Source organism: Panthera pardus, unplaced genomic scaffold (genome assembly GCF_024362965.1).
Source record: "Panthera pardus isolate Hobbes unplaced genomic scaffold, ASM2436296v1 HiC_scaffold_15, whole genome shotgun sequence".
Taxonomy (NCBI): Eukaryota; Metazoa; Chordata; class Mammalia; order Carnivora; family Felidae; genus Panthera; species Panthera pardus.
The window spans coordinates 71,981,543-71,996,057 of NW_026526710.1; the positions used below are offsets into that span (position 1 = coordinate 71,981,543).

At 53.0% G+C, this 14,515-nt stretch overlaps 1 protein-coding gene across 3 annotated transcripts; it reads left to right on the top strand.

Moving 5' to 3' along the window:
* The first annotated feature begins 4,285 nt into the window (after positions 1-4,285).
* GRP (gastrin releasing peptide) lies at positions 4,286-14,515 on the top strand. Of its 3 annotated transcripts, none has more exons than XM_019463886.2 (3): positions 4,286-4,715; positions 9,775-10,014; positions 10,691-12,330. In XM_019463886.2, exons 1-3 carry the CDS (start codon positions 4,352-4,354, stop codon positions 10,753-10,755), a joined length of 669 nt encoding a protein of 222 aa, XP_019319431.2. In that variant the 5' UTR covers positions 4,286-4,351; the 3' UTR covers positions 10,756-12,330. The 3 variants fall into 3 exon arrangements, with proteins under 3 accessions (XP_019319431.2, XP_019319433.2, XP_019319432.2); XM_019463888.2 differs by lacking the exon at positions 10,691-12,330 and adding an exon at positions 14,151-14,515 and having other exon boundaries at positions 4,297-4,715; positions 9,775-9,995; XM_019463887.2 differs by lacking the exon at positions 10,691-12,330 and adding an exon at positions 14,151-14,515 and having other exon boundaries at positions 4,299-4,715.

Sequence of the window (14,515 nt, forward strand, 5' to 3'; positions counted from 1 at the left end):
TGGAATATCAGGCACAAGACAACGTGGACCTGAGGACCTGGGGACAAGGGTCACGGTGTATGACACGCTGGGTGCTAATCTTCCCTTCTTTTCAGGGAACACTGCCCTGCTCCACGCAGACCCTGCTACCGATGTCCCCGTGTGTTCCTAGCCCCTGACAGGAGTTGCCTCGACATTCTGGACACATTCCTCTAGAAGCGGGGTGGCTGGGTCAAATAATGAGCCAAGTTGATCACATTTCTCTCTTGGAAACGGGGAATCAGGAAACTGAGAGGTGGAGTCAGTTTCTAGCAGAGGTGGAAGACAGGAGGCCGTGTGAAAAGTTGTCCCCTGTAGCAGGTGCTGGGTCGGGGCGGGGGGGTGGTGGCAGATAACTCTCTCGTAGCGGGTGGAAGCTGCATGGGAATGGTGACCCATGAGTGGGCAGGAATGTCAGTCCACAGCATGGAGAATGGAACAGAAGTGGAGAGGAGGGAATACTTCATGGGCAGCGGCTCTAGGATTGGGGTTAGTCCTAGCTCCCATAAAACCTAGACGTATGTTTCACCCCCTGTGGAGTAGAGAGCCCACTGGGGGAAAACAGCCATGGAATTCCTTGGAAAATGCCAGCTGGGGGTGGACAGAAGAGCACCCAGGGGTGTGGCCCTGCCCGTCTCCCACAGGAATGCCAGGGCTTGAACTCACAAACCATGAGATCGTGACCTGAGCCGAAACCGAGAGTTGGCGGCTTAACCGACTGAGCCACCCGGGCAGCCCTGGTCCCACTCTTTACATCCACACTCACACCGCTGCCTCATGGGGAACAGGGCTTCCCTGCCTCTAGACATTGGGCACGGCCCTGGGACTTGCTCTGGCCCACGGCATGCCGGGTAGACGGATGACTGTGTGAGTTCTAAGTCTAGGCATTAAGAGAGCTTGTATGTTGTCTCTGCCACTGCCAGAAGAATATACTCTGGCTGGCCCACTGGTTTCAGAGGGTGAGAGAAACGCGGAGAAGAATTAAATCAAACCTTGGCCAGGAGCCAAGACCAGCAGGGCCGACGTGGGATCAACGGAGCTGCCCTGGCCCACCTGCACACACATGAAAAGTTAATGCCACCGAAACGCTGTGCCTGTTTTGTTGCACAAAACTTCCGTGCAAGTAGCTACATGGTAAGATCCCTTTGCAAAGATTAGATTGAATGTTCCTAATTTGGGCCCCAGTGATGAGTGAGAGTGTCGCACCCCATTGAGCCTCCAGGGTGCTGATCATGGTAGATAGTAAGAGATTCCCTAAGGGATCTAGATCCCTGGGGCAGAGGAGCGGGGCGACAGGTCCAGTCTTTCCTGTCTGTGGAGAGATTCCCCTTTTTGCCACCCTAGTAGGATTTTGTTTTACTTTATTAAATACAATTTGCAAGGCTCTCCTCACACCTGAGGTCCACTAGGCTGGTTCTGGCGGCTGTCCACCGAGGTGCCATCGGGGCCAAGCAGCTGACAGTCACAACTCCCAGTCTCTGGTACGCTTCCCCGTGACCCTGGGGCTGCATTTTTGCCGACGAAATAGGACAGGAAGAGGGAATCGCTGCGTGTGGGCTGGCGTATCGGGAGAGGGCCATGCCTCCTCACTTTCCCCTTCCTGCCGCCTTGCAGCCCAGGCCACGGAGTCAAGGAGAGTACACTAGACCGGTACTAACGAAGCGTGGTCCGTGCCTCAGCGGCTCATCCTTGACTCGTTTGTTACTCATCTACAGCACGATAGAGAGCTCGTGCCGGAACGCAATGCAACTCCGTCACTAACACACTGTTCAGCTCAGCTGACACTTTTCCCCCGTGGTAAGATGTTCTCGATGAAGGAAGCAGTGCATCGATTTACATCTTGGTGCCGGCTCCTCTGCCTCCTCGCAGAACAGCCCTGTGAGCAGCGCCACACCGGGGAATGGTACAGGTACAAGACGGAACGCACCCGGGTTCCCGAACATCCGTGTGGAACGGAGCGGCTTCCCAACTGAGAACACGCGCTCCGGGCTATAACGAAAAAGAGAAACAGACCCGTCTTATCAATGTGGCATTGCGGGGTGAGATGTCGTTCTCGTAGCATTTTAGCTTTTCCCTAAGTCGGCAGAGTTAACCGTCTCTTCCTGCTAGGGTTGTGGTGAGGATTTTAAAAGGCATCGGAGAAGTTACTCAGCCAGGATCTGTTAGGTCGCATTCACGATCCTCGCTGAACGAAACATGCTATGGTTTCCTTCTCTAACTGGATCTGTTGGATCTGTTCTTGCGCCCAGGAGTGGGCCAGACACTGTGGACACAGCCCTGAGCAAGACGGACACGGTCGCTGCCCTTATCACTCATAAGGGCAAAGCAACTCACGAGTCCAGGCCCAAGACCGGGTGTAGACAGCCTGTGCGCTGGGATGCTTAGAGGAAGGCCAGAAGTGAATGGGGGCACCCAGGTACTTCCTGGCCTGCAAACGACACAAGAAACAGTAGTTGGCCTGAAGTAGAAGAGTCGCACTTTCGGTACAATTGTTCCTACACGTTCATGTATCTATAGCGTTTTTCCATGATCTCATGGGAGAAAAGCATCATTTAAAGATCTCAAAATAGGAGCGCCTGCGTGGCTCAGTGGGTTGAGCGTCCGACTTCGGCTCAGGTCACGACCTCACAGCTCGTGAGTCCGAGCCCCGCGTCGTCGGGCTCTGGGCTGACAGCTCGGAGCCTGGAGCCTGCTTCGGATTCTGCGTCTCCCTCTCTCTCTCTCTGTCCCTAACCCACTCGCAGTCTGTCTCTGTCTCTCTCAAAAATAAATAAACATTAAAAAAACTGTAAAGATCTGAAAATACTCTTGATTAAACTAAGAAAGGGACATTTTTCTACAACCTAATCTGGAAAGATGAAAGTTTCACGCTCCCCCACCAAAGACCCAGGGTTGTCGAGGGCGTTTAGACCTGAACATTTCTTAGGTTAGTCGTTCGTGAACCAAGTACCTATCGAACACCACTATGATTCAGGTTCTCTTCAGGAACACAGGCGGACAAAGCCAAGCCCCTGTGTTTATAGTAAAGGTCACGGCCAAGTGGGAGGTAGCCAGCCTACGGATGACCACCTGACGGTCGTACCTCTGCTTACTGATGGGATGAAGAGACAGGGGACCCAGGAGAGACGGGAGTCCAGGCCAAGACCAAGTGTGGGCTTTTCCTCCGGATTTTCACTGGGTCATTCTCTCAGGATGGTAGTACTGTCTTTCCTTGGCTGATCACTGCGATCGTAAAATTAGCATTTTTTAAAATCTCATAGCCAGACACGGGCATGGAAATACTCGTCCAAGCCCAAGGATAGTCAGTGGTGCCACGTGCACGTGAAGCTCTCTAAGAACCGCACAAATACAGCGAATCACCGGTGGAGGAAAATGTACGATTTCCACTTCATCGGCGCCCACACCAGAGGCCGGCGAGGAACACCCGCACTTGGTGCAGGAGCACGCAAACGAACCCCCAGCACTGGCAGCCCGAACGTGGAACAGCATCCTACCAGCTTCTGTTTCTTGTGGCATTGCTGTGGCGTTCGCCCCCTCTGTGTCCAGGGCATCGGGACGGGAGTCCCGCCCTTAACCGTTCTTCACAGCTGAGAACACAAGGAGCAGAGGGGAGTTGAGCTACTCTGGAGAGGTGTGTGCCTCGCGGGTTAGGGACAGCTCGAGCTTTCTGGTGGTCGCAGCCTAGGGACCTCGGCATAAAAGCAGCTTCTTCACGGAAGCAATATGCTTATGAGAGGGGCCAGGTGCATAATAACATTACCGTTAGCTGGGTTCCCACAACCTACCCGTCCTGCAGTTCATCATACAAGCGGGCAAGGGCGGCTCTGAAACCCCAGGCGGGGTGAGGCTATTGCTGGTGGCGGTGGTGAGAAGGGGGGTCCGTAAGAGGGAGACGAGGGTCCTTGGTCTGGGGCCGCCACGAGGGAGCTGGTCCACGGAGGGGGAAAGGCGTGAGAATCAGAAGTCCCTCGCTCTCCTGGGGCCTCCCCCCCCCCCGCCCCCCCAGTAAAGCCCAGCCTGGAAGCGTCCATCCTCCGGGGGCTTACCCCCTCCTCCCCGCCCCACCTCTGCGATCCGGCCAGGGGTCGCGGCACCCCCCCCCCCCCCCCCCCCCGCAGAATCCGAAGGCAGCTAACACGGCAGACCCCTCCCCACCCCCACCCCCCGGTGGCGCCGGGGAGGAGTTCGGGAAATCGTGTCGGAGCGGAGGCGTCGAGGGTGGGCAGAATGAATCCCGCGTGGGCCGGGCGGACGCGACTCCGGGGGGCGGGGTGGGGAGGCGGCGAGGGGCAGGGTGGACACAGCCTTGCCCTCCCCCTCGGCGGGAAGACGGATGGTCCCTGGAGACGGCTGCCCCCATCGCCCCGGCTCGGCTCGCCGCGCGGAGACGTCAGAGCGCTCGGGGCCGCGGCGCGGGAGCCCCCCGCCCCGCCCCCGCCCGCGCCGCCGTATAAAGTCGGGGCCTGGCGGCGGCGGCGGCGGCGGCGACGCTCTGCGAGTCCGGGTCCTCGGCCGCCGCTCCGTGCAGAGCGCGCACTCCAGCCTCCCCGCCCGCACCATGCGCCGCCGCCAGCTCCCCCTCGTCCTGCTGGCGCTGGTCCTCTGCCAGGCGCCCCGGGGCCCCGCCGCCCCGCTGCCGGCGGGCACGGGCAGCGCGCTGGACAAGATGTACCCGCGCGGCAACCACTGGGCCGTGGGTGAGTGTCCCGCGCGCCGCAGCCCTCGGCGGGACCGCGGCCGCCCGGGCCCCGTCTCCCCAAGCCCTCGGCGTTCCTGGGGCGCCGGCTTTGGGCGGCGGGGAGGGGGGGGAGGGTCTGCCCCGACCTTTCCAGCCCGGCACCCCCCTCCCGCCCCCCATCGCCTTCCGCGTCCCGGGAAGACGTCCCCGAGCGGCCTCAGGCCGGGCGGGTGGTCCTTTCCCGCTCTGTTCCCGCTCCCCCGCGGGGACCCGGGCCGGCGCGCGGCGCCCCAACAGCCCAGCCTTCCCTCCGCACCGACCCCACGCCTCCTTTGACCCGCGCCGTCGCAGCCTGTCCTTGAACGACGTGGGGAGCCGGGTCCCCGAGCGCGTCCCGGGGCCCTGGGGACCCCGGCCGCCGGGAGCGGGACGCGGGCTGCGCGCCGGAGCCGAGCGAAGCCACAGGTGTGGGAGCGCGTCCTGGGGTCCCTGGCTGCTCAGCGCGCGGGGCTGGAACGCCGCCGCGTGTCCGTGGCTCTCTCCAGTTCCCTCGGTCCTCCTGTCGCGGCGGCCGCTTCCTCTCCCCTGCCCTTTTGGCCGGCCCTCCCTCCCTCCCTTCTCGAAGGCTCGCGGCGCCCGCTCCCCGCGCCGATCCCGGCCTCTCCGTCCCCCGAGACCCCGTTGTCCTCCGCCTCCCCAGACCTGCCACCTCGCCCTGCCCCCTAGCTCCTTCCTCCTTCCCGCTGCCCACTCGTCCCGGCCTCCGGGTCCGGGCCAGGAGGTGCGCTGTCCCGGCCCCGAACCCCGGCGGCGAGGACCGGGCGCGGCGGTGGGGCCGGCGACGTCCGGGGGACGGGCGGCGGGGCGCGCACTCACAGCTTTCCCCGCGACCGGCCGGAGGGTAGCGATCCCGCAGCCTCGCGCTGGCCCAGCGTCACCCCGGGGGTCTCCGCCGCGCCAACCACAGGCTCCGTCTGGCCAATACGTAGCGTCCAGCTTCCTCAGACACCTCCCCATAGGGCCACCGCCGACAGCCCCAACACTTCCCGGGAAGCTGGTCCATGCCGAAGAGGTTTTAGGGGTGGCGGCGGTGGTGTGTGTGTTTCCCTATTTCTCTAGCCATCTACTCAGAGTGTGGGAGGGTGTGTTGGAAAGACACTTGCTAATCCAAGTATCGGGCGGTTCACAGATGGTGAGGACCAGGACGGATTTCTGGGAAGAGGTGAGGCTGGAACTCTCACGCCCTCGGCTCCACTGCTGGGTGTGCCGGCAGAGAAATCCAGAGCTCGGCGTGGGGGGGTGGGGGGAGATGTGCAACGGGGTAGTTAGTTTTCATCGTCGCTACAAGAACTGTCTGCCAAGCTTGGGCAGCCCCGAGGTGAAGGTGTTTGTGATCTCGGAGGGACACCCGGAACCCAGCAGGCATGGAGGGGAGAGGCCGGGATGGGTGAAGGTGAAAAACCCCTACCCTCGAAGAGAGAAGGATATTTGCGAGGCATTACAGCAGCCAAGCCTAGAATTGATACTTGAAAGGGGCTTCTGGGAATTTAGAGGGAGTGGCCACCGTCCAGTCCAGCCATCAGCCGGTGCGCTCTCAGATTTCCAATCTCCTTTTGCTCCTCCATATTTTTGTACTAAAAAAAAAGGGCTTATTATTAGGTAACCCTTGCAGGCTAAAAGCAGAACAAGAGAGTTATTTGGGAAGCTAGAGTCAGGTCGTTTCTGATGCAAGCCAACCTCCACGGCTGTAGTCCCACAGCACATCTGTCCCCCCCACCCCACCCCACCCCCACCCCCACCCCCACCCCCCGGGACTTAGGGTGTCTGGCATTTAAACACCCTTCCTTCCTGGTGGTGCTTGAACTTTCCTAGAACATACATACCGACCAGTGGCCACCCCAAATTTTCTTATTTTCCTATTTGTTCTCGAATGCACTCTTTTTCTCTCTTGGCTGGCTGCACAGAGCTGATTAGAACAAGAGACAGAGGGAGGTGAAGTAGAAAATCACAGTTGGGTCTAAAATAACATTGTGATTGAGAGAAAGTTTGCTTTGGACAGACATGCTCTCCGTGGGAATCTGAGCACTCATAAGCATGAATGATGCTGTTAGGTTTTAAATTTAGCCCTCCACTACCATAAGTAAATGTCTGTCCTCCTCAATCCCTGAAGACTTGCAGTTTCATGTTAATTATATCAAACGAAAGCTACATATTGCTGTCCATGAGGAAGCTGTCAGCACCAATTTGCAGGTTTGCTAAGGGAATTGCTTCTTCAGCTGAGAGAGGCATGGTGTGGCAACGGAAAGCAAGTTAGCAGATGGAAAACTTAAATTCTTATGTGGCTTGATGTTTATGGAAATGTTTTGTTTGTGCGATGAAAATAGAGGTCCACACCGACGCTGGTAACTCTCCCCTCCGCTCCCATGAAATGCTCCTGGCAGTGGCTCTAACTTTGATGCCCAAGCGTGTCCTGGCAGGCTGCATTCGGAAACACCGGGGTTCAGCTGCAGGTGCCTTTCCATTGTAGGGCTGCCCCCAGAAACTGTGAGATATAGTTTAAGGATCACTCCAGAAAAAAACCCAGCTCTTAGAAGTGCTCAACACTTTATGTCTTAATGGATATTTTCCTAAGTTGAGGTGATCGTCAAATTTGGAGCTCAGGAAAATTGCTTTATGTTTCAAACCTGCTATTTTAGTGGTATTTTTAAGCGATTATAAGGACAAAAGTTGTTTGTTTGTTTGTTTTACTTCTGGGCAAGGTTTTATTGTTTTCAAGGGCCTGTCTTTTGTCTATGCTGAGGTCTCTATTACTATGATATGGACACGTAACAAACGGTGATGGGAGAAATAGAGGTGGACGGGTCACCCATATCCACGTTGCCATGGAGACGGTTATTTCGTTGGTAGTTGCCAGCTCTAAAGTGAATAGGACCCAAGGAGTGTGTGCTTCCCTGGGACGTTGTGGATGGTGCACTTCCAGTCCTCATAAGCAGACCGTGGAGCTGGGGGTAGGAGTTGGAACACCACCCACCCACCAAACGTGCAAATATGCACACTGTCACAAGGTCCTATGTTCAATCAGTCACAGAAGGGAGGATTGCTTTATCTCCCCGTTTCAGAAAAGTCCACCAAATTATTCGGGCATGACAACAATGTAGTTCCTATTTGTAAAAACATCTCCGTTGCCCCCACCCCCACCCCCTGCTTCATTGTCAATAACACCTTTCTCAGTTCTAGCATCCTGATGAGAGCAATGAGGGAGAGCAAGAGGGACCGAGGTCATCACTGGAGCATCAGGTTCTAATCCTGCCTTCCCATTATCGTGATTCAATTTCCTCCATATAAATAAAGCCAAATGCTTCACTGCTTCCTGAGCAGTTGTGCCCCGTAATCACTGTTAGGGCTAAGAGCAAGGTTATTTCGTGGCTACCCGGGCCCCGCCGGTGACCACGCAGATAGGTGAGGTGCCAGTCCTTCAGGATTCCACTCGTTCGGTCGGGAGCACGTCCCAACTGTGTGGGGTGGCATGTCCTAAGTGGGTTGGCAAGTGTTCAGACGGCAGTTCAGTAAAACCCCGTGTGAAGGCTCCCCGATACCCACCGAATTAACGTCTCCGAGTCACCTAAGGAGTCACGATCGACCGATATATGATCCCTGGTTCCTCGTTCTAACATCAGCCTTTTGTAGGCCTTACCCTTCTCTCCAGACCCCAGGCTGATTTCTACCTGCCTTGTATTTTCAGGAAGTTCAAAGACGCTTTGAAGCAGAGTCATAATATGGTAGAGTCTAGACTGTGAGCTGATTTTAATCCTAGGGTCTTCGCTTACGCGTGGGTGACCTTTGACAAGTCTCGTTTTCGTCCAACTTATTGTGGGGTAGATCGAGTGAAACGTCCTGTAAACACCCGCCTGCCGTAAAGTCACAGCAAGGCCGTCGCTGTTGGCGGACAGAGCTCTCATCAGGTTCACTGACTGGGGTCTGTTACATATTATTCCCACGCCGTTTACCTTAAATGCTTCTAAGGCCGGGCAGCATCGGAACCGCAAAGAGCTTTCCTTGCGACCTTTCGGTCAAAGGCATCGTTGGTCTCCTAGTCTTAGGAGTTTAAGAGTCCGATAAGTTCCAACTGCAGAGAGATGGGGGTAGGGGAGCACTGACGAAAGTCAGATAATGTATTATTAGTACGGGGCTAATGTGTTAGCAAGGAGAGCAGACCTTGGATTCCATACCCACATCTGACACTATGGCTATCCCACTTGCCTACATGAATTGCCATGTTTTTAGTGGCCTGGCCTCCTGCACAGCAACTTTTATTCATTTATGTGGCGGGAACGCATCCCTGGAGCCATCGGTAGACTTTCACGGAGTCTTGTAAACATCCCAGAGAAAAATCTGCACGTACGGGGCTGCTACGTGTTGCTCGGAACCTGTTTCGAATCGTTTTTCTCATTACATACCCAACAAATGAGAATTTCTGAGCGACCTTTCTTGGATTCAATCTCAGCCCAAATTCTAAGAAAGTTGAAATGAAAACTTCCTTTGGCGCAATTGTGTTAGAGGTAAGAGGAGAGCAACATCTCGTTTCATCACATGAGAGAAAGCATCGAGGCTTTTCTTTTCGGTAGCAGTCCACAATTGGCTGAGGAAGATGTTGAACCTCCGTCACGCGGGTGGGAACAGGACTCCGTGCACACAGAATCGGCGGTGGCATTTTAGACATGGAAGGTTCCTCAGGCCTCATCTAGTCCCACCTGTTCATTCAATAGTTGAGGAAATTGAGCCCCGGGGATGCTCAGTAACTTGGCAGAGGTGACCTAGCCGGTTAGCCGAGGTGCTGGGACCAAACCAAGGTCCCCTGAGTTGCAGTTTTAAATTTTGTCCAGCTGATCGCACATTTCGAACAGGGAACAGAAGATGCCAGACGTTTGCCAGAACTAACTTCTGATAATAAAATGCTGTTTATTCTGCACCTAGGAGGAAGCAGTACAAACCTAAAGGGGGGGTCCTTTGAAATTTCTGGTTTCTTCGTTCCCCTGGGCTCAGTCGGTGGCATTCTGTTTTCGTGTTTCTTTTTACAGGGCACCTGATGGGGAAAAAGAGCACGAGAGAGTCCCCGTATGTTTATGAAGGGGGGAGTCTGAAGCAGCAGCTGCAGTATATGATTTGGGAAGAAGCTGCAAGGAATTTGCTCAGCCTCATGGAAGGAAAGGGGACCGGAAGCTATCAGCCGCCTCAAAGGGAGCTCCTGGCCATCCGCCAGTCTCCTTGGGATTCCCAGGATGGCAGCGCCTTTAAAGTTGTAGGTTCAAAACGTAAAGGTACAATGTGCTGGGGAAGTGGGGTGGGGTGGGGGTGTTTGGGGAGGGTCAGAAGGAGGTTAGGGTGTGAGCAGAGAAGAATATAATTGTTTAGATGCAGGCCTTCGCAGCCACTTAATTAGGCAGACATCCATACACGCTGAGAAACGAGCAGACACTTCCGTGTTATTTCTTTCCACCAGAATAGGCGATGTTTCCTCCTTGCATCTCAGAAGGGTATTGGTTCCACACTCCAGTTTAGGAGTTTTATTAGTTACTGTGTTTAATAGCGATTGTGCCCTGATGAGATTTTTTTTTTTTTTTTTTTTTTTAGCCCGCCGGGCCCTCCCAGAATATTTTGATGGTGAGGCCAGAAATTATTTGAGTCAATTCCTAGGTTTGTTTTGGGTGAGCACTAGTGGGAGGGGCGCTTCACACAGGCTTTTAGAAGAGAGCATTCTGGTTGGCGACCTTTTACGCAAAGTGGCACTCTTGTAGAAGGGAAGCGAAACCAATCATACCAAATTGGCGTTGCTTAGATACAAAGACAGGAAATGGGATGAAAAGGAGAAGAAGATATAAAGAAAGGAAGCAGGGCAACGGCAAATGAGGTGATTCTCATTACCCTTTAAGAAGTTTCCGTGAAATTTATATAAACGGCAAAAATAATAAAACTTGCAAATTCCTGCAATCCTAGTGATGGGCAACTTGTACCTTAAACTAAGTACTGACCCGAGCAGTTTGCCCGCATTTTCTCTGTGAATGCTCACAGCAGCCTTCGGAGGAAGATTCGAGAAAATCCTACTGTTCTCTCCATTTTAAAGGTGAGGAAACAGAGAGTAGGCACATAGCTCTTCAGCGGCGAGAGCAGGGCAGGGGCCGGCGCTGTGTCCCTTGGACGGTATGCTGCCGTGTGAAACGTCTCCTGGGGACCGGCTGGTCCTCGCTGACCTCAAATATGAAGGATGCAGGCTGCAGAAGTAGTGTGAAGGACCTCGGGAGGAAGACTCTAGTAGCCTTCATTCACAAAGAAAATCTGGATTAAATCAACGGATACAGAAATAAGTAGCAACTTTGCACCAAGTCCTGAGTGATGCTCTCACTCACATCTGCGGTCTAGGTGTCACGACCAGCTCCCTTCTTTGTTGGGGGGGTGACATGGCCCCGAGGGCTTGGGGGGGTTTGTGACTGACTCCTCAGTCCCTGGCTGAGGCCTCTTCTTGGTCAGCTGACTTTATGGACTTCCTGTGGCGGGATGTCCAACAGCAGTGCCTTCTCCTTTGAAGACTAATGACAATTGCCATCACAAAACCCTCCAAAGCAATTTCACAGATGCTGAAATGGACGTACACTCATAGCTCATGCGTTTTGTTTTCATTTGATTTTAATGTTTATTTATTTTTGAGAGAGAGAGAGAGAGACAGAGCGTGAGTGGGGGAGGGGCAGAGAGAGAGAGAGGGAGACACAGAATCCGAAGCAGGCTACAGGCTCCGAGCTGTCAGCACACAGCCCGATGCGGGGCTCGAACCCACGAACCGTGACATCGTGACCTGAGCTGAAGTCGGACGCTTCACCGACAGAGCCACCCAGGGGCCCCCCGGCTCATTCATTTTTGAATGAAACTACAACATCCCTTTGAGTTGCTTTATTCCTCCAAACCCGGCCCTGCATAACTTTGGAGGGTTTTCAAAAAAATTCAGCTCTGTCCTTAAAGATCAAAATTTTCCTGCCATATTCAGAAGAACATTCTGTAAGCAGCGAAGCCAATTATGAAAGAATAGGTCTAGAGAGATCTCTGAGTGGTCGTAGTACAGGGTGGGTTGAGTGGGCAGTCACAGACAGTGAGTGTTTCAGGGGGACAATGTTTATCAGCATTCATGTGACCGGAGGGGAAAAAATCATCTTTTTTATAATCAGGCCTCGCTTTCCTACTACATCTTTTTATGTTTTGGTCTTCTTTACAAGTTTAGAAAGCCCATTCCATTTCATTCCACCTTAGGTTGAATAATTAACTATTGCACACATGGGTACCATTCTTTTGGATACATTTTTCCAGCGATATGAAAAAAGTCAATGGTTGGAGTCGTTGTTGCCTAGACCAAAAGAGTCTGTTACCCTCCTTGCTTTGGAAATTCCATCTTCGTGAAAGAATGTGGACGTGCAAATTGAAAACACCTTACAGTTGCCTTATTCACAAAGAGGGAGTACCACGAGAATAGATCTATTAGAAATCCATACATCGCTCAGTGTTAGAAAGAGGTTTAATAACTTAGCCAAGCATTGCCAGAAGGTAGCAGCCGGAATTTTCAGGGACTGAAGGACTTTTCTTAAAATTAAATTCTATCCACATATGCTCTCCTCACCCATTTCGGTACTAAAGCATCCAGTCCTCTTGCCAAGTCTCCCAGAGCTGTAGTCAGAAACTCTGAGCATCTTCCTATGTTTTGGTGACAAAGTTATTTACTTAGTTCAGAAAAGATTTATGTAAATGTGCACTGAATCTAGACCACTCTATCCTGGCAAATAAGCTCCAGAACTTTATTAGTAGCTATGGCCAATCATTTTCAAGGTTAAGCTTAATCTTTTTTTTTTTTTTAATGTTTGTTTATTCTTGAGAGAGAGAGAGAAAACGGGGGAAGGGCAGAGAGAGAGGGAGACCCAGAATCCGAAGCAGGCTCCAGGCTCTGAGCTGTCAGCACAGAGCCCAACCTGAGGCTCGAACTCATGAACCGAGCGCTCATGACCTGAGCCGAAGTTGGACGCTTAACCGACAGAGCCACCCAGGTGCCCCAACCTTAATCTTTTAACTGTACCCTATCTCAAAAAAAAAATTAATGGAACGTTTACCCTATGGTTTCTAGCACACGAAGCAATGTTCAGGTCAGCCCGAGGGCCTGATCCATAGCCCTGGATGTGGCTGTGGATTGTCTTGAGTTTCAGTGAAGGTTGAAGCTGGCCTGTGGGTTGCCGGACCTACAGCAATGTTCTCTGCAGCCTTAGTTTTTTTCTCTTATTTGGTGGACCTGAAAGGGCCTGTGAGTGCATTGCAGAGGGTGTTACAGAAAGGAAGGAAACTTTTTGAAGGCAAGTCTGCCCTCACTTTGAAGGGATGACTCCCACTGCCCCATCAGATCAACACAGAGAATTGAAAGGTTTTATTTTGTAATGTGTGAAACGCTCCAAGGGAAGTTCCAGATACAGGAGAAGCAGCAACATGTCCTGAAGAATAACTAAAAATTCTCCGATTGCCCCAACAGTTGCTCTGAGGGAGCAGAGTGAAGTTACCCCCCACCTCAAAGAGAGCTCCTCCCGCCCCAATAACGGACACCCCCCCCCCCCCGCCGCCTCCAGGCGTTGATCTTCCTAGGTTACTAATTCCTCTTTTCCTTGTAGCTTGACTTCCATTCCCTTGAGCCAGACAGCTCAGATTCAATATTTTGAGCCAATGCAGGGGCTTCCTGGATTCTTCCCCTCACCCTCCCCTGGCCCCTTTTATGACCCGTGGCTCATATTTCGAGATGGATGGTAGCATCGTCAGGCAGGCTGGCGAACCCTTAATAGTGCAGCCTGGGCTTGTGGAGAAGAGCAAAACTAATTGGTCGGTGTGGGAATTGAACCCCAGGCCCTGGCCTCATTAGCACCTGGTCAAAACAGTTGAGCCACAGAGCAGCTAATAACTGGTCTGAGAATAGCGGTAATTCCTTTATTAGAAACAAATGGCTGGTCTAACCATTGGGGAGCCTGAAGTGTCTGAGAATCTTGGCAAGTGTAATAAGCTCTTTTTGAAAAGCGTTTTCTCATCTCAGCATATAGAGGGTGCTCTATGGGAACAAAGACGTATTTCAAAATTAGAAAGAGCCGAAAGAGGTAGGGGCTCCAGAAAAAGAGGAAGTGAGTTTCTCTCTCTTGGGGGGACGCCTGTGGTTCTCCAGCGTGAATGTACTCAGCATCATTTGGAGCATTTCGGAAAGCCCGGATCGCTGGGCTCCACCCTGAGTTTCCAATTCAGTAGATCTGGCGTAGGCCTAGGAAGTTGCTTTTCTGCGAAGCTCCCTAGTGACGCTGATGGTTTGTTTGTTGGGAATGCGTTTGCTTCTAGCATTAGAACTTCAGTACCGCGAACGATGTTTGCTTAACTCTTTCTCGTATTTTTCAAGCTGGTGGACTCTCTGCTCCAGATTCTCAACGTGACGGAAGGGACCCCCAGCTGAACTGACAGACAACAACAGCCTCTCTCAAAGAAGCAAAGCAAAACCCTTAAGAGACTGTGTTCTACACGCATCAGTTCCACTGGATCGCCAACCAGATTTTCTGTGTGCAAAACACTTAACCATTCCTGTATCTTTCAACCTGGACTAAATTCACAATTTTCAAGTGGCATCTTCTGCTCTGAACTTGTTCGCTGTGCATAATTAATTGTCCATTAAGAGTCTTCCAGGGAACGCTCTTTACATCTGGGCTATTTGTCCATTAGCGTCTAGCCCCCAACCTGTTAGCACTCACAATAAAGACGTAAGCACGA

Bases quoted from the DNA above. Each gene is read 5' to 3' on its own strand.
- GRP (XM_019463886.2), top strand. From the start codon at position 4,352: ATGGTCCCTGGAGACGGCTGCCCCCATCGCCCCGGCTCGGCTCGCCGC. The intron at 4,716-9,774 runs GTGAGTGTCCCG...TTCTTTTTACAG, and splicing joins CGGCAACCACTGGGCCGTGG to GGCACCTGATGGGGAAAAAG. The intron at 10,015-10,690 runs GTACAATGTGCT...CTGCAATCCTAG, and splicing joins TGTAGGTTCAAAACGTAAAG to TGATGGGCAACTTGTACCTT.